Source organism: Podarcis pityusensis (genome assembly GCF_964106645.2).
Source record: "Podarcis pityusensis genome assembly, chromosome: 8".
NCBI classification, from domain to species: Eukaryota; Metazoa; Chordata; class Lepidosauria; order Squamata; family Lacertidae; genus Podarcis; species Podarcis pityusensis.
The window spans coordinates 62,288,745-62,308,370 of NC_138033.1; the positions used below are offsets into that span (position 1 = coordinate 62,288,745).

Below are 19,626 nucleotides of genomic sequence, written 5' to 3' on the forward strand. Positions count from 1 at the left end.
TGCTATCTTCAGGATTACCCAGAGGCAAACCACTCCACTACATGTGGCAAGTGTGTGTGTGTGTGTGTGTTTGTGTGTGTGTGTGTCAGGGTGGTTTAGCGGCTAGAGTGCCAGACCAGGACTTGTTGACCAGGGTTCAAATCCTCACTTAGCCATGAAGCTCCCTGGATGACCTCAGGTCAGTCACACTGTCTTCACAGGAGTGTCATGGGAATAAAGTGAGTTTGTTTTTCTGCACCACATAAAACTCTGATTCTTATTCCTGCCTTTGATGCTTTAACTGCTTCTATTGCTGGTTTTTAGCGCTGCTTTCCCTTAGTTCAGATTTTATTTTTTTTGCCCCTTGAACCTTCCTGCAGAGGCAAGTGTTTCATGTGCTAATGGCAGTCGGGGCCAGAGGCAAAAGTGGGTGGGACTAGAGTGGGCATACAATTTGCGCATGCTGGGGAAAGCAGTGGCATGTGCAATCCTGAATGCCAGCGCAAGACCTGCTCTTGGGCTGTGGGCCACTGCCAGGAAGAACCACAGGCTTGTAAAAGGGAAACGTGGCTGTTTTAACTGGTTGATAGCCCCAACAAGGCCAACTTTATTTTGATAACCACAAAGATGCAGAACTTTTATCCCCTCCATTATCCATCAAACATATTTACAACCTCAAACCTGGATCTCTGCTATGGCTCTCTTTTCCAGAACGAAGAGGACTGTCATTACTTGATGTCACCGAGAGGAAAAGTTCTTGGGGTTGCTGAACAGCTGTCCAGATTGTTGGCACCATAGAACTAACTGTAAGGAGAACCTTCACCAAACTGTCTGTCAGCCTAGCCTGGTGAGAGGCATGATTGACAGCTCTGGCATCAGCTTCCGTTCTAAGGGCAGGGGCAACCATTACAGCAGTCTTGGCCAAATTGCTGCCCTCCAGGTGTATTGAACTAACAGCTCCCAAGTGGCCAAGGCTGCACTAGCAGCTTGCATCATGCCACTCCCGGTGGTCCTAAGCTTTCCCTCTGCCCTTTTTTAGTTGCATGGCATTTTTTAGTATGCGTTGGCTAAATCCACCCTTTGGCTTATAAGTATCAGAAGCACCAGAACCCTGTTTCCAAACCGCCATCAGGCAAGTGCTACATTTTCCAACTGTCGCAGCACTAGGATAAAAAAGTTGCTTCCATCCAAATTTCGCCTTCCTAATCAACCCATTTAGGCACACTAAACCCACTCTTTATGGCAACTGCAGAATATATATATTGAAATCACACAAACCCTGTTCCACTCCAGTCAGCCTAGGAACTGGCCAGAGATGACAAGGATTGGAATCAAAAAGCAGCTGGTGGGATTGCGGGCGGGGGGTAGCTTCCCCTTCCCTGCAATATCTGCTGAATTAGCCTTTTAAAAAACCCAACTATAATAGAACTCTTTAGGGAGGAAAATAGGGGTTTTTTAGCGAACAAAATTAAGGAACAAATGTCCCTTGGAAGTTTGCCAGTATAATTTCTTGGGTCTATAAATTTTAACATGATGAAGAAGTAATTCTTTGAGTACCAAGTGTCTTTGGATGAAGGCCATGACATTCACAAGGAAACAAAACTGCCAATGTTCAAGATGAAAGTACACTTTGGTTCAGCCTTGTTTGCATCACATACTAGTAAGCTGGCAAGGATGGGGCTTGTCCATTTCCTCCCCATTGTTGGTGAAGTGGCCACAGTTGAAATCCAACTTAGGTAGCGCTGCTCAACCACTTCATACTCTGATTTGCCCACCCCCACAGGAGGAGCCCATCTCCCTGCATAAGTGGGGCAGGACTAAGAATCCCACAAAGGCAGGCACAAGATGAGATCTGGTCCTTCCCCTACAAGTCTGTAATGGTGGACAGCTGCCCAACCAGTGGTGTGACACAATTGTGGCCTATTCCTGCTAGGGGTGCAAGTGAGTAATTGATCAAACAAACCCTGCCGCAGATAGGAAAAGTTTCTCTACACTATCGGCCTGTCTGTATAGAATTTGCTACTATGCACACAACCCACAACCCACCACACACACACCCAGACACAAGCCACCATCATTTCCGTAGGCTAAAGTGCACGATTGATCATTGTCTAGAATTTAACAATATTGCCATGGGGAGTAGGATTGGGAGGAGAAAGCAACAATCTAACAGGCTCAGTAACAACTTTGGTAGATAAGTTTTCACTTTGGGATGTAAGTCAGAAGCAGTTTTCTTTTTTCCCTGCTGACTTTGCCAAAAAGAAGGTGTGTTCCTGAGCAAAGAAACCCTTTAACCCTCCTGCAGGCGAGGGTCACTGAAAATAAGACAAATTGGGAAGTGGCCATGGAAGATTCGGGAGCAAATTCCATGAGCTCTGCAGCGAGAGGATCCATGATTGGGGATTCCACCCCTAAGGCCTCTGTTGTCCAGGCTCCAGCACAGGAACTGCTCAGCCATCCCACACCAGTGTTCTTGTGCACAACTGAAGAATTGTTTAACTGTCAGTTAAACAGCATAGCAGCCACCCCTGTTCACAAAGACAGACAGGGGCGAAGTGTTTGCTCTGAAGAGGGTACTTTTGGGGTGCAAAGTTCAGCGGCCAGAGTTTCACTTTCCCACGCACATCAGAAATGGGGAAACACCATTAAGTCAGATGTTGAGAGCCGCAATGGTCTTCACCAGGGTGACCTGCGACTCAGACTCCATGGCATTCTTATTATTGTCCGAGAGGTTGCTCTTGCTTCCTAGGACTTTCTGCCGGTGTCTGTCTTCCTGCCTTCGCTTTTTCTCCAGTCGCTGTTGCTTCTTCTCCTGCCTGTTGGACACCTGCCGGAGGGGAGAATTAGCAAAGCACTGGAGGAGGAGGAGGAGGACTGTGATTTAGAGGGATCCCCTGGGTAGCAGAGTCTGGGGGTGCAAGTGTCAGAAGAAGGCAGGGACCAAGGCCTAAACAAAGGGGACACCAAGAAAGGGATGGACCTTGCCATTGTCCTGGATGAGCAGGAGGAGACAGTGGCAGCACAACAAGCAAATAACAAAACGACAGGAGCTGCTTCAATCATTCTGTGGGACTTAGGGCTGTGCAATAGCTTTGGCCAAATTCAGAACTGAATCAGGCCAATTTTTTCCCTGTTCAGATTGGATGGAAGAAGCAACAAATCGCTGCAGAGCAAATTAGGCTGTCCCAGATCAATTCATGGCAATTTGTGCTGATTGGTAGCTCAACACAGCACTCAGAAAGCCAGACAGTTTCCAAACTGCTGCAGTTATTAATTATAAAGCCATGTAAGAAGGACACCAGGGTTGGGAGCTGGAGGAAAGTTACAATGCTATGAACAGGTCCAGACCAGATCTTATCTGGATTCACAAATCTGGACTACAAATCAGATCAGATCAGTGTGTCTAGGGTATGGGACAGTAGGAATTAAGGGAATGACTGATTTGGCAAGACTGCAGTTTTAAAGATCACCCTTCCCCAACCTAATGCCCTGCAGGCAGTTTTGAGTACAATTCCCACCAGCTCTGGGGCTGATGGAGTCATGAACCTGGAGGACACAAGGTCGGGCAAGGCTGTTTTGGATGAAGCACATGCATTGAAGGGATTTCTTTTTAAGTGATACCACCACAAGCCTGAGTGGAGTGTCTGGACAAGGAGATGGCTGGCAATGCTGGAAGGACAAGTCGGGAGAGAGCAGATCTCAGAATTTCTGCCTGGGACGTGACTCTGACATAATCCAGGCAGATTCCTCTGTGGAATCCCCCATTAAAAGTATCACTGCAAGGCGGGGGGGAACCCCAGGGCTCCCACAGAACTCCCCCCCCCTCCCCTTCAAGATACCTTTGGTGCCTGTTTTTTACTGGCTTGGTTTCCTTCCAGCGAGCTCATTTGGGGCTTGTTGTTTTCTATTTCCTGGCTCCCAAAAATCCTAGTGCCACTTCCATTCTCTTCCCACAGGGCTGGCCTGGGATGCAGTTTTGGTCGGTTTGTCTCCTGGGCTTCCTGGGCTTTCTCAGCATCTAGGAGAGAGACAGTGATTTGTCAGAGACCCATCCTGGGCCAAGGGGGTAGACTAGATTGCCCTTGGGGTCCCTCCCCATTCCACAATACTGATTCTAGAAGATGCAGTGGAATGGGCCATTATTGTGGAGTGGCAGAGGGGAGGAAAGGGTAGCAAGGGAGAACCAGCAAACAGAAGGCTTAAGCCAGCCTATCTCCCATCCATCCATTCCTTCCTGCAAGTGGTTCCCCCCCATGGGTTTATTTCCTGGTCTTGTAGCTGCCTGGAACAGGGTATCTGTAAATGGGAAGTAGTAAGGAGGTGGGAGAGCTAAGTACACCCCCCATCCCCACCTGCCAGAGGAGGTTGTGGCAGACACCAGCTTGGGCAGCTCTAGACAAGTAGGGCTATCAGTAGCTACTAGCCAGCATGGCTACGTTCTCCCTCCACTATCAGAGGCAGCATGTCTCTGAATAGCAGCCATTGCTGGAAACCACAAGAGGGGAGAGTGCTCCAGCTTGCCAGTTTCCCACAGTCATCTGGTTGGCCCCTGTGAGAACAGGATGGTGGACTAGACAGAGGTGGAATAAGAACAGTGTGACCAGTACTGCTACACTGGGGGATCAAGCCTAGGGGGCGCTGCAGGGTGTCGCAACTATGATGTAGTGAATTGAACAGAAAGGAAGATGAGAGGCAGGAGGCATGAAATTTTGGCCTCAACACATGGCACCACTGAAATTTGAAAGATTGAAGTCCACCCCCGGACTAGATGGACTCCCTTTGGCCTGATCCAGCACCCAGGCTCTTTTTAGGTCCTTATCCCTCCATATCTATTCCATCTCTGAAGTGGCAGGGCATGTTTGACAGGTGAGATTCATGCACCTGCCTCATAATTCTCCCTTAGTTAACCTATCAGGAAGATGCTGTGAACACAATGGAAGACTGTGGGCCAGGAACACTTAACTGCAGCCTCTGGAAGGCTCTTAGAATCATAGAATTGTAAAGTTGGAAAGGACGCCAAGGGCCATCAAATCCAAACCCCTGCAATGCAGGGATTTGGGGGGAGGGGGGGCGTGTTCCGCTTCCATGTTGCTTCCCTCCTTTATTTCAAACCGGCTGCTTTACTGTAATTGGTAATTGTGTGGCAAGAGCAACCCATTACTCACGGAGCCTTTTCACTTCATTTATCTGACACACAACAAATATTGCAGACTCGATATTGTAGTCCTCCGTTTCAAGGATCCGGATGATTAAATCAGAATCCTGAAAAGCAAACAACATGTGCCAGATAGACAGTGAATTTTACCGTTGTGCAGCAGGCTTGTTTACGCACATAACCCTCTGTATTATCCAAGGCAACCAAGATGCGTTCTCAGAGTTCAATAACATATTCTAGCAGGAAGAAACACTTAAGGAGGGAACGACGAATGGCAGATGACGGCTGCAGCTAGGGGAGAGGGGGCTTAGCCTAGTGCCAACTAGGGACACATTTAGCTCCTGGGGCTGAGGTTCCACCCATCTTACAGCAAGAGAAGGAAATCTGTGGACCTCCAGACACTGTCAAGGGACAGCTTTAATCATCCCTGACTACTGATGGGACTACTGGAACTGATGGGATCTCAATTCCATTATCGTCACCATCTGGGGGGCCTTGGGCTTCCCACCCCTCACTCCCCGAGAGGCACCTCCACCAGCATTTCCCCAAGCAAAGGAATGGCACAGGCTCACCAGGCAGCCGGTTGCATTCCGCACTTTCTGGACAGCATCCTCAATTTCGTCTTGGACTTCCTCTTCTGATTCTGCTTCCTCCTTCTCTTTTTTATTACATTCGTTTCTGCACAACATCTGGAATGACAGGAAGGCATTGCAATATGTCATCCTATGTCATGGGGGGGGGGGGGTACGGGTGTATCGTGTGAGCAAGGCCTGCCATTTATTCCACTGAAAATATTTATAGGCCACTATTCAAACAAAATGGTTTGGAAAATATGGCTTACAAAATGGTTTACAAAAATACACAAATAAAACAAAATGGTTTACAAAAATTTTGTAACCCAGAATTGGCTTACATTTTGTAAACCAAAATGGTTTACAAAAATATACACAAATAAATAAACCCAGTGCCTTTCCGATGTAATCGGTCCCTCAGCAGGCAGACAGGAGACCACCCAGGTGGGAAAGAGCCATGCACAGCTGCTCAAGGACTCCCCAGAGGCTTCTGCACATAGAAGTGTATGTGAGTGAAAGAGAGAGAGAAAGTGAGTGTCAGTGAATGTGTGTCTTCAACAATTTCAGTTGCAAGCCAGAATTATTCCCACCTGCCCAGCAGTTTCTGGAAGGAAAAATCACCAGGAAACTGGCTAAATGATCAGAAGATGGTTGCAGCACTGCGTGAAACTGAGCAGCCACACGCTTCAGGGAGAGTGTCAATTCACCTTTGACAGTGGGTCAGAGTATCTGGTACCTGCTATCAGAGATCCTTTATTAGCTGGAGTTGCCAGGAACTACACCTGCTTCTTCTGCATGCCAAGCAAGTGCTCTACAGCTGAGCTAGGCATCCCTCCTAAACCCTTATCTTACCCAGCTTGGATAATTAATTCATTCCACAACATCTGTTTTAACAGGGTATGAAATCTGTTAAAATGCATTACTTTGCTTTTACAGCATCACTGTATTGCCAAGCTAAGCATCCACTGCTCAGCAAAAAGAGAAAGCCCCATGCCAGGAACATCTCCAGAGAGTACCTAGCAGGGCCCAGAACCAACCTCTGTCTGTAGCCGGGCAGGAGCCTCAGAGTTGTCGTTAATCTTCCGGACGCTGTCATAGTGCTCTCCATATCGATATGCAATGTGCAGCTCTCGAGCGTTGCTTTTGTCTGTTCCACGAATCTGAGAAAGAAGAGTGGGGGCAGATGAATGATGAGAGATTGGTGCAAGTGGGGCTTTAAATCTGGATGCTTTCAAGAGCAATCAACTTCCTCAAAAAGAAGCAATGCCTTTACTGAGGTAAGTGCTTGCCATTTCCAGTGTGGATTCATGTGATTTATTGGTTCTACAGTTTCCATCTATCTAGCTCAGTGAAGGGGAGGCCTGCAAGCCTCTCATAACTCTACCAAGAAGAACTCCCTTCTGCCAGTTCCCCATCCAGCACCTAGATCCTTAGCAAGGATGCGTTTCATGGGTCAGCTGTGTCAGAAATACCAATAAAAGGAAAGCCCAAATTTGGAGAGACTGAAGCCCAGCTTATAAGTATGGCAGAGGATTTCAAGACCAAGGGAAATATGAATGGTGACATTATTCCAATGTAATATTTGTAACATTTTGTACCAGCCGCAATTCCAAACAAGTTGTCATAGACAGGCCTATGTGATGTGCACTGAAATAATATAATCTAGATGCCTGTTTTGCATAAGAAAGGGGCTGGCCCCCCTTCTCCAAATTTGGAAAATTGTAAGCCGTATTTCAACAGGAGGAAAATTATGCATTAACCGGAGTAATGGCACATTATGACAAATTGAGTGTTTTGAGGCTTACCTGCCACAAAGGGGCATTGAGCTGGTGAATGACAACATTGACTTGATTGTTCTTTGCAAAGGCTACAATGGCATCGTTGCCAGCAAAAGTTCCAGGCTGTGCCAAATTGGCAACTGGAAAAGATAAGAAGAGGAGCAGAAGAAATGAAATGTACATTGAAGGAGGACAAAAAGCAAATAAAAGAAAGATGCTACACAGATAAGGCAATGGCAACAGCACAGAACAAAAGACCCTTTGACAAGAACAAGTGAAGTTGCCAAAGGGACATTCACTTGGAGTAATGCCAGGCAACCAAGACCTGCAGGATCCCATTCAGCTCTTGATGGGGTACATGGAGATGTTTTATCTATAAACCTGTGTCACTGACAACATTCACTCCCAATTTAAAGCAAATATGGGACTCTGAAACAGTTTATGACTACGTATGGAAATATTAATGGTTCTCCTATAATGATACAATGTGAATGTAGGCTGAGACTTATTCTGATGCAATGCATTGGAGTACACACATTTTTTCTTCCAAAGGCCTCCAAGTGTTGGTATGTATTGTATAGGGTTGCCATATTTCAAAAAGTAAAAACGCCAAGAGATATTGAGCTTCTAGCTTTTTTTAGACAAACCCCAAAGTTGTTGAGCTTTTTCTTACAAAAATGCCAAAAAACCAACATTTTTCGATTCACTTGCCAGGACAAACCACCGCCTTTTGGAAATTACCCCCTTTCATCAATTCTGCCTTTGAGATCCCTGGAATTATTACAGCCCTAGTATTGTACATACGTCCCACAATTCAAACAGGCTTCCTTAACTTGCCATCTTCCAGATGTTTTGGAAGATTCCCAGAGGCCCCAGACAGCAACTATGGAAATTATAATCCAAATATCTGGAAAGTGGCAAGGTGAGGAAGGCGGAGTTAGACAAGCATTTTAAACAGTTCAACAGCAACAACAGTGTGAGACAAACATAAGAGCACAACAGGAGAATATATGTTAACCTAGATGCCTGGGAAAATAAAAACAGACATGTCCTAGGCAACCTTTCTAGGTTTTGAATGAGACCTCAACATACAGACCCTGATGCCAAGCCATAAAGCAGGAGTGGCTAACTCCCATCAGGCCCAAGCAAGAGTCAGGGATGCCAGGAACTGCAGTCCAGCACCCTCTGAGGGTCACAGGTTAGCCACCCCTGCAATGGAAAGCTTTAAATATAAGCACCAGCACTTTGAACAGAGCTTAGAACCAGTGCAATACACAGGGCCGTCTTAAGCATATCTGGCGCCGTGGTGCAAAGATACCTCCGGCACCCCGTTTCCCAGAGTTGTTGACTTGTCGACCTTTTCCTAGCCTCTGCAGGGATCACTCTCCTCCCACGGAGGCTTGGGAAGGAAGCTGCAGCCCGCTAGTCATATAGTTGGCAGGGCGCAGTTTCCATCTGAAGCCCCTGCAGGGATCGCTCTCCTCCCGCGGAGGCTTGGGAGGCAAGCTGCATGCCCGCCAGTCATATGGTTGATGGGGCACAGCTGGCAGGCGTGCAGGGAAAGGAGAGGCCGCCGGCAAACCTGCGCAGCTCCTCCACTCGCTGGGGCGCCCGAGAGGCCAGAGACCTGGCGCAACGCGCCAGTAAGCCCAATAGGAAAGACAGCTCTGGCAATACATATTCCCGCTGGCTGATCCCACTTAGCAGCCTAGCAGCCTGTATTTTGGACAAACAGCACTCAAAAGCAGCAGTAGGCACAACTTCCGCCTCTCACAAAGGGCACCCACCGTGTTTCTCAAAAGGAACATCATCCTCCACAAAAGGCTCAAAGTCCTCCCGTTGCTTTATCATGTAGTCCACAGTTTCCTGGCGGTGTTTGAGGTGGTCTCTGGAGTGACCTTCAAGCTGGTCCCCAAGAGCCCGGAACAAGCAGTTCCTGTGGGAAGACATTATGCCCAATTGAGTTTGTCTGAAGGAGATTTGTCAAGGGGTGGTGGAGTAAAATCATGGTCCTTGGTTTATTAACAATTCAGGACTGAATCAACAGAGGTCCATAAGCTGCTGCCTTACTCTGAATTATGCCACTGGTGCATCTAGCTTTACACTCACAGGCAGCAGCAGGTCTCCAGAATTTTCAACAGGGGCCTCCCTCAGCTCTACCTGAAGATGCCAGTATTGATCCTGGGACTTTCTGCATGCAAAGCAGGTGCCATGGTCTTACTAAGCTCTTTTGTCAAATCACACTATACACTATACAAGGTTTTCCCTCCAGTACAATACAATTTGGATGTCTGTCTAGCCAAGCCTATGTCCCTGATCCTCACATTTCCTTTTGTGTGTTTATAATCATACTGCTTTTTTTAAGGATCCCAAAAATAACTTAAAAACTTAAGAACTGATACCTGGGTTTGCTTATTTCCTCCTCTATCCCAATCCATTTTCCTTTTGTGCTGCACCCAGTGCTTTTTTCTTTAAAAATGTTTAGGAGTACTGTACTGTGCTCTCATTTTGACTCAAGAAAGTCAACATTTTCTAGTTCAAACCGGGGGAAATACAGGAAATGGACAAAAGTACAAAGATTCACAAAATGTTTAGGGGTATGTATCCCCCTGCATCCCCACAGAAAAAAAGCTCTGGCTGCACCTTTTCAGACTGCCAGCCTGAGAACAGGGAAAGTCTGTTTTTCTGTTTTAGACTTTTTAGAGCATTCTGTAAGCTATTCTTGAGAGCCTTTTTTGTCTAAAAAGCAGGAGAAAGGTTCGTTGCATGCATAAATAAATAAATAAATAAATAAGGGAGAAATGGATAAAGATGGCAGTCCTTGGGGAAGGAGCAGGGAGTATAATTCTGCTTCCTTTTCCAACTTGCTCCTTTAATGAATCTAAAGAAAACAAGGAAATTCAACAGCAGCTTTTCCCCCACAACTTCCTACCATGGAGAGAAGGAAAGCTTTACATGCCAGACTCCTGATTGTCTTGAGCTTGATAAAAACACAGGGGCCTTTTAAAAACGCCAGAAAATAAGCTGGCAATGCTAAAGAAAGATATTGGGAATGGAACGGGGTCTTGGCTCAGAACGTTTGCTGGGCCGTAGGGGCGGAGCCACTGAGAGTGGGCGGAGTTTGCTTCTAGACGTCAAAGTTGAGGGACGGAACAAAGCAACCACTGGCGCCTCAGCGGCAAAGGCCGTGGCTTGGAACCCTCGCGCGCAGAGGGCGGCTGTGGGCGGGGCGTGGAGGGTTGTAGGCGGGTGTAGCTTAGCTCTCCCTCTCGCGAGCAGGAGCCGTTGCGGTGGGCGGAGTTTCAAAGCTGAGAGGGCGGGGCATGGCTCACCCGTCGCCCGGCACCTCCCTGAGGCGCAGCCCGAGCGCCTGCAGCTGCCCGGCCAGGCCTCCCTCGCCCTCGGCCTGGGGGGGTCGGTTCCGCCTTTCGCGCGCCAGCGCCCTCCGAGCCGCTCGCTCGTCCCGTTTCCGTTCCGTCTCCGCCTTCCCCGGCCGGGCCTTTGCCGCTTGCTTGCGGGACATCGTCGGGGGAGAGCCCGAAAACCGGCTCCTGTCAGTCGGCGGCGAAGGCTGTTCTCGTTACTGCGCCTGCGCGCCACGCCCATTTCCGCCTGACGCGGAAGCAACTAAGAAGAGGGGGTCATAGAGAAATGGGTTGCAGAGCGGTCATCTGACTCATGGATCATAGAGAACAGAACCAGAGCGGTCACCTGGCCTGCGGGAAGCCCGTTGGGACCTTAAAAAGGGCATGTGTTTCATGGGTGGGATTTGCTTGCCGCTAGATGATCCTTGTGGTGTCTTCCAACTCTACAATTCTATGATCAGATTCTTCCGCCATCCCTTGTGGAGCTCATACAGATACTTAGGCTGAGCTTTCAGCTTCTAACTATTTTATGATCATCTAGCAGTTGGATCTCTGGCTAGCCAGAGATTATTTTACAAGCTACCTGGCTGTGATCTCCCTTGAAGCAATTGGAAGCATTCATGCCACCCTGTCGTCCACCTCTAAAAGCCAAGCCATCCTTTACCAGCTGGAATCATGTGTTGCTCCCCAATCAATTTCTTCTTCAGTTTATCACCCCGACCTCTGTACTTTATTTATTGCCTTGTTTTCTTATTAGCTCCTGCTGACGTTAATAGAATTTGCCCAGTTTCAGGATTAGTCCTTCTGGTTCTTTCCAGTCGATTTCTAGTTCTGGGTGTCTCAAAAGACAGTGGGAGATATGTGGAAGAAGGACACAGGGTCAGAATGAACAGCAGTTGTAGAACAATATAGTGGGGGTGGTTTTAAGGCGCTGTAACAAATCCACTATTTTCTTCCTTTTGAGACCCATGGCACCTGTTCACCCCTGTGAGGGGCATGTACTCCAGTTGATTGAGACCAGGTAACCTCCAGACTAGATTATTGCCACGTCTTCTGCATGTGGCTCTTTTGAAGATCTCAGAAAAAATTAATTCTAAGTACAACTGCTAGGCTGCTAATTGGGGGAGTGGAGTGGACAAATGGATCACATCTCATCAGTCCTTTAACAACTGGCTGCTTACCTTTTTTTAATGAGCACGATTCAAGGGGCTGCTGCTAATCTTTGAAAACCTAAACAGCATAAGTCATATAATCTAATTAACAAATCAGTAAAATTATTTGTTATTATTATTTATTGAATTTAAATACCACCCTATACGCACCCACAGGTCTCAGGGCAGTTCACAGGATAAAATCAGAATATAAAACCACTAAGTACATAATCAAAATAAAAACAACCCAATAACTCACAACATTAAAATGTTGTTCATATGAGTTGCAAGAGTTTCCTTCAAGATTCAGCTCTCTGCTCCCAGGGTCTCCAGAAGTTAAATATCTGAACAGGAAATTGGCATATGAACATAGCCTGCTGGATCAGGCCCATTGCGCATCTGGTCCAGCATGCTTTTTCCACAGTGGCCAACCACACCAAGGAGAAACCCTTACCAGGTAGCAGAAAGGGAGATTCAGCAGGGACTTTTGCTGGAGGAGAAACCCTTGCAGAGCTTCACCCCCACTCCCATCATGGAGGCAAGCAAGGGCCATTTCTCGGGCATCAAAGCATCTCCGGCTGCCCCTGTATGCACATGCACTCAGAAATAAGTTCCATCAAATTCAAAGGGGCTTCTCCCCATGTGGGTGGGTGTGGAGGTCTGGTGGCTTAGACCCCATTGCTTAGCCTCTACCTTTGTCCTGGATTGTGACTGAGGTCAGCAAAAATCTGTCAATTTTTTTTTCTTGGTTTCTCATTTTTCCACTCTTAAATTCAGCACCCAACATTTCTCAGTTTGCAAATTTTAAAAAACTAGTCCTCATGAAAATTCAGCAGCATCTTAGTGCCTATTTCTCCTGTATGCAATCTTGACTAATATACATATTTTTGCAAAACAATTTCCCCTTCTATAAAGGGTTGTATGCTATTAATGTACACTTTACCCTAGCATGTGCATCTCTTGGCTGGAGTACTGCTTTGCAAAATTCAGAGAACTACACATTTCAGAGGACAGTGGTGCTTCACTGAGCATGTTTCAAAAGATGCAAATTAAGATTGTTTTCCTTAGAAATGTAGACCAAATTGAATTCCTTCACCCCTAATTGTGGCCCTGATGTTTTCACATTGCACCAGCTGCAAGCCATAATGCACCTTATATATACACTTCAATCAAAAATACCCACTTTAATAGCGTTTCCATGCGCTCTGGCTTCTGTCACAGTGTTCCGTTGCGCCAGAAGCAGTTTAGTCATACTGGCCACATGACCCGGAAAGCTGTCTGTGGACAAATGCCAGCTCCCTCGGCCTGAAAGCGAGATGAGCGCCGCAACCCCATAGTCACCTTTGACTGGACTTAACCATCCAAGAGTCCTTTACCCTTTTTTTTTACCATATTTATTATTTCTTACTTACCTTTTACAAATACAGTACCTGTGGATTTAGGCATAGGAGAAAACAGACCAGATATGTATACTTTGTAGATAAACAAAGATATTAACATTTATTAAAGATTATTATTAATACTACATAATGAGATTATACTTGCTGGTAAGTAAATGTGGTTTAAACATCAGATGCAATGTGTTATTGCCTGCCTTAAATAGATGTTACAACAATGCTGGTGTTGCTTTAAGAAGATGGCTAGGTATCTGCTGCTGTTCCTTTTCAGCCAGGAATGGAAAATATTTGGCCCTCCAAATGTTTTTGGAATCCAACTCCCACAGCCCCAGCCAATATGGCCAGGTCTCAATGGAGTTGTAGTCCATAGAGACGCAGGTACTGTGCAGTATGCAATAACCAGGTACCATTCCCAACTCTACCTCAGTTAATTCAAATATGTTTGGAGTTCTTCACTTGAAGTTTGGTCAGGTTCACTTCCCCTCAGTTATCTGGCAGGCTTCCCTGAGGTCACCACCAGGAGTCTTCACTCTGGTCAGGAGCTTCTTCAGATGACTTGCCTAACAGCTGATTCACTGGGCTCCATTCTTCCCCAAACCTATTACAGGAGACCTCCTCTCCTCTCTCACAGACCTTCCTGGCTTCAGGCTCCTCCGCTTCCCTCTTCCAGAGTCTTCTTAAGCCCCTCGCTGAACTTCTTCACAGCCCTCCTAGGACTGTTCAACTGACCTCCAAACGGCACTGATCCTTGCCTTATATTCCCTGCAGCTGGTAGCCCACAACCAATCAACTTGCTTCCGATACATGGCCGAGACCCCCATTGGCCTAAAGTCCCAATGGGCTTGAACGGAATGGCCGCCAGAAGACCAATCGTAGCTGACCACTTTGGGATGCTGTTGCTCTGCATACAAAAGCTGGAACCTGCCAGCACCATGGCAACGGTGAGCAACTGTTCGAGAGGCTCCCAGTAGGCCTTGCATACCAGCTATCCCCAGCCTAGTGCCCTCGTTCTGGACTATCAGCCCCAGCCAGCGCAGCACAGCTGAAGGGAGTTTGCAACCCAAACCATCTCGTGCCTGATGTGCCTATTTTTAAGAACATAAGAAGGGATTCTGCTGGATCAGACCCATTTCACCCAGCATCCTCTTCACATAGTGGCCAACCAGATGTCCATTAAGGGAAGCCTGCAAGGAGGGCATGAGTGTAATTCCCAGCAGCCTCTGGCAATGGAGGTGGAACACAGTCATTGGGAGCCTTAATCCTCCATGAATTTGGCTGGTGCTCTGTTATTTCTCATAAAATCCATATACCTCTTAATTGTAAAAACAAGCAAAGTGGTGTACAAAAAGAATAAAACAATAAGATTATCAGTCAAAAAGTTAAAAACAGAACATCCAAAAATAAAATCACCAACGAGCTAAAAACAGATTAAAACACATTTTGACATTCTAGGTATCTGGGTAGACTTGTCTAATCAAAAATGTTTTTAGCAGGAGCTGAAAAGCGTACAGTGAAGGCCCCTGCTTGATGTCAACAGGCAGGGAGTTCCATTTTGCCACGCTAAATGATTTCTTACAAAGGTAAAACAAGTATTAGGTGGCACCTGCAACAATGCCAGTTCTATAGATTGAAATGGTCGAGTGGGCTTATATGGAGTAAGGCGATCGCACAGGTCAAGTGGGTCCAGGTTAAAGCCATCCATGTTGGTGACCAACCCTACCTCTTGTGGAAGAAGGTTCCATAGTTTAATCATTGCAGTGTGGGGAACTTTCAGGCGACAGAGGTGATGTGACTCGCTCTCATTCTCCAGGACGGGAGAGAACCACAGAGGCTGCTGCACCTCCACTTTGGGTTGAAGCAAAGCACCCCAGCTAAGGCCAGCCCCAAGCCCATGGCGATGCAGATGGCCCACTTCAGCAGCCCCTGATCCAAGATGGGTAGAATGAGGGCCGCAAGCAGGGCTGAGAGCAGCAGAAGGAAGACTAGCCTCTTGGCAGCCACCCTGACATTATCGCTGCCGCCGCCATCATCTGGGTTGACGTGGAAAGTGCCATGAGCCAGCAGCTTCCCTCTCCGAGCATCCAGAGGAAAGAGACCCTCTGCATTCCAGCCAGGGTTTGGCAAGGGCTCAAGAACGGCTTCCTCCTTATCGCGGAGGCTGCAGATAAGGCCCCCAAAGACGGAAGTGGCTTTTCGGCAGATGGGGCAAACAATTTCCCACGTCTTCCCGTCGTTCCTCAGGATAAGCTTCAGGCAGACGGCACAGAAGACATGCTGGCAAGCCAGAAGTTTTGGCAGTCTGCTAAGACTGTACCGGTTAAAGCAGATGACACAGTCTGTGTCTGCGGCTGGGACTGCAGAGGAGCATCCAAGGTTCACTTTCTCTGCAGGGCTGTCTGGAGGAGTCGCTACCCAAAAGGCTGGAGGGAAAGAGTTGGGCGGGTTCATGTCCAGAGCCGGTTGATTTGGGGCACCTAGGCCAGGTCGTCCCGCAGGAGAGGCTGCGCCCTCTGAGCCTGAAATTCCAACCATGCGTCCTACATCACCTGTATTTTGCATTTCTTCTTCAGGAGGATCTGTGTTTTGCATTCCTTCCGCTGTTTTCAGAGATTTGCCCTGGTCTGTTCCTTCTTCAGCTCCCCCAGGAGAGGAACTTTCTCTTTCCAACAAGCATTTGCAGGGAGAATGAGATCTTGCTGCGCTCATCTCTGGCTGCACAGTAACCGCTGCAGTTTCCATGATGCTTTACTGGTATTGATATGAACGATTATTAGTGAGTCGGCTTTCAGCCATGCTGACATCAGGAAAATAATGCTAAGAAGGGTGTTAATCAGTAACGCCACACAGCTCCCTGGGTTCCTGGTGCTTGGCAATAACACCGAATTATTCTGCCCTTGATTCTCCGAGTCATAAAAATATGTAATGTCCATATCAGTGGCCACCAATATTTTATTATTCTCTGAAGTGTAAGTGCTTTATGGCTCTTATCTAGCCTGCACACACAGGCATCACGATAGGCTGGATCCTATCACACCCTCCAAGCTCCATAGCTGAGAAACAGTGGGGACACACAAACTACAAAGATTGCTTCCTCCTTGGCTCATATCCATGCTGGTTGGTGACCACTGGGCCTGGTGGGGCTGCCAAGGGAGCCTCTGGAAGCAGCGCCAGTTTGCTCTGGGTTCCACCCCAACACTTGCAAAGATACTGTGGACACCTAAGGAAAGGAGCAATACGGTTGCTTAGCATCTGACTGGTCACAACCCTGTGAGGTAGGCTAGGCTGAGAGGCTCCACCTCCTAGATCTCTGGCACCCGCCCCCACTGGAGACAAGGGTGAAGGGTAGGACCTGCTGGCCACAGCCATGTTTGTGATTGACTTTGCTGTCCACTGCTGTGATTGGCCAGCAGATGAGATGGGCAGGGGGGAAAACCCCAAGTAGTCTTTGAATGATACAGAATTCATGCATGTATCGGGGTGGGGTGGCGCATCCTGCTTGGGACGTTGGTGGGGGATCTCAGGGTCAAGGGCCAAATGTGACCTTCAGGCTTCTCTCTCTGGCCCTCAGGCCTCTCATCAGCCCACACACCCTCACCACCTTTCCTTAACATGGTCTGTGAGTCTTTTTGCCCATGTGCCCATGAACCCTGATAAGGCTTGCCTGGACGGCGAGTGTGTGCAGAAAGTAGCCTACCACATGGAAGTAAAATTTGTGTCCAGTGTTCTGCCCCCCTTTTGTCTCTGGGCCTGCTCACCACTAGCGGGCGGCCTCAGAAGGTTGCCCAGAAAGGAATGTGATTCTCGGACTGAAAATGGTTCTTTATCCCAGCTTAAGCCACCCATTTCTCTCTCCCTCTCTCTCTCTCTCTCCAGCTGTTGCCATGTGCCATTTTCTTTTTTTTTTTAATATATATTTATTCAAGTTTTTCAATACATAAACATATTTAAACAAATAACATTAATTATTTAACATCTTTTCATCATTACTTTGGACTCCCCCACGCCTCCCGCACACACTTGCATCGTTAAAAAATTATTTCCAAACAAATTATCATTTTGTTCATAATCTTGGATTTGATCATTAGCGTATAGTTTAAACTTAAGTCTAATTTAGTGGTAGACAGTTACTTCTACTCTGACATCCCAATCAACATTCGGCCAAATTACAATACTTTTGCAGATAAGTCTTAAATTTCTTCCAGTCTTCTTCCATCCTCTCTTCTCCCAAGTCTCGAATTCTGCCGGTCATCTCAGCTAATTGCATATAGTCCATCAGCTGCATCTGCCATTCTTCCAGCGTAGGTAGATTTTGAGTTTTCCAGTTCTTAGCAATCAGTATCCTTGCTGCCGTTGTTGCATACATGAAAAATGTTCTGTCCTTCTTTAACACACTCTGGCCGACAATGCCCAAGAGGAAGGCCTCCGGTTTCTTAGTAAAGGTGTACCTAAACACCTTTTTTAACTCATTATATATCATCTCCCAAAAGGCCTTCACTCTCGGGCAAGTCCACCAGAGGTGAAAAAAAGTTCCTTCATTTTCCTTACATTTCCAACATTTATTGTCAGACGAATGGTATATTTTAGCCAATTTGACTGGGGTCATGTACCATCTATATATCATTTTCATTACATTTTCCTTCAAAGCATTACATGCAGTGAAGTTCAGCCCAGAGGTCCATAACCTTTCCCAGTCTTCAAACATAATATTATGCCCAATATCCTGTGCCCATTTTATCATTACCGATTTGACCATTTCGTCTTGTGTGTTCCATTTCAGCAACAAATTATACATCTTTGAAAGTACTTTAGTCTTAGGTTCTAACAATTCAGTTTCCAACTTTGACTTCTCCACCTGGAATCCTAACTTTTTGTCATTTTTAAATACTTCTTTAATCTGAGCATAGTGTAACCAGTCTCGCACTTTATCTTTCATTTTCTCTAAACTCTGCAATTTCCAATTGTTACCATCTCTTTCTAATATCTCCCAATATTTTGGCCAATTGGCCTCCATATTGGCTCTTTTTCGGGCCTTAGCCTCTAGGGGTGACAGCCACCTCGGAGTTTTATTCTCCAATAAGTCTTTGTATCTTATCCAGACATTAAATACTGCTTTCCTGACAATATGGTTCTTGAAGGCCTTGTTTGTCTTAACCTTGTCATACCATAAATATGCATGCCATCCAAATGCATTATTAAAACCTTCTAAATCTAATACATCCGTATCTTCAAGAAGTAGCCAATCTTTTAGCCAGCAGAAAGCTGCCGCTTCGTAATACAGCTTTAGGTCTGGCAGGGCAAAGCCCCCTCTTTCTTTCGCATCCGTTAATATCTTAAACTTAATTCTGGGCTTTTTGCCCTGCCAGACAAATTTGGAAATATCTTTCTGCCACTTCCGGAAACACTCTGTCTTGTCTACAATCTGTAGTGTCTGAAACAAAAATAACATTTTTGGCAATACATTCATCTTGATGGCAGCTATTCGGCCTAACAAAGAAAGTTTTAATCTTGACCAACTATCCAAGTCTCTCTTAATTTCTAACCAGCATTTTTCATAGTTATCTTTAAATAAACTCAGATTTTTTGCTGTTATGTTTACCCCTAGGTATTTCACTTTCTTGACCACCGTTAACTCTGTCTCCCTCTGAAACCGTTCCGACTCAGTATCTGTCAAATTTTTCCCCAATACCTTGGTTTTTTGTTTATTTAATTTAAATCCCGCCACTCGACCAAAGTTTTGAATCAGTTGTAATACTCTTTTCGTACTAGATTCCGGCTCCTGTAATGTCAGAACTAGGTCGTCTGCAAACGCTTTAAGTTTATATTGTTTCGCTCCGACCTGGATCCCTTCCACCAGCCGATCCCCTCTAATCATATTCAGGAGCACTTCCAGAACCGAGATAAATAGTAGTGGGGAAATCGGGCAGCCTTGTCGTGTACCTTTTTCAATTTTGAACTCTTCTGTAACCACATTGTTAACTATCAGTTTAGCCTTTTGTTCTGAGTATATTGCCTCAATCCCATTCTCAAACCCCCGTCCCACTCCCATTTCTTTTAGATTCCCTTTCATAAATTTCCAGGATATGTTGTCAAAGGCCTTCTCCGCGTCTATAAAAATTAAAACTGCTTTAGTGTTTATGTTTGTTTGCAAAAGTTCCAGTATATCTATAATGTTCCTTGTATTAGCATACATATGTCTACCTGGGAGAAAGCCTGCCTGGTCTTTATGAAT

The 19,626-nt window shown here is 46.4% G+C and overlaps 2 protein-coding genes across 2 annotated transcripts; both read right to left on the reverse strand.

Moving 5' to 3' along the window:
- Nucleotides 1-552: 552 nt before the first annotated feature.
- OTUD3 (OTU deubiquitinase 3) lies at nucleotides 553-11,120 on the reverse strand. The gene is made up of 8 exons (XM_081016427.1): nucleotides 10,817-11,120; nucleotides 9,272-9,420; nucleotides 7,512-7,624; nucleotides 6,744-6,866; nucleotides 5,707-5,823; nucleotides 5,145-5,241; nucleotides 3,819-3,997; nucleotides 553-2,806 (listed from the first exon to the last, which is right to left on the reverse strand). The coding sequence occupies exons 1-8, from the start codon at nucleotides 11,005-11,007 to the stop codon at nucleotides 2,630-2,632; spliced, it is 1,146 nt and encodes a 381-aa protein (XP_080872553.1). The 5' UTR covers nucleotides 11,008-11,120; the 3' UTR covers nucleotides 553-2,629.
- Nucleotides 11,121-13,473: 2,353 nt separating this feature from the next.
- Nucleotides 13,474-17,285, reverse strand: LOC308482933 (E3 ubiquitin-protein ligase RNF186-like). Its single transcript, XM_081016428.1, has one exon. It carries the CDS (start codon nucleotides 16,134-16,136, stop codon nucleotides 15,168-15,170), a length of 969 nt encoding a protein of 322 aa, XP_080872554.1. The 5' UTR covers nucleotides 16,137-17,285; the 3' UTR covers nucleotides 13,474-15,167.
- Between the last annotated feature and the right edge of the window lie 2,341 nt (nucleotides 17,286-19,626).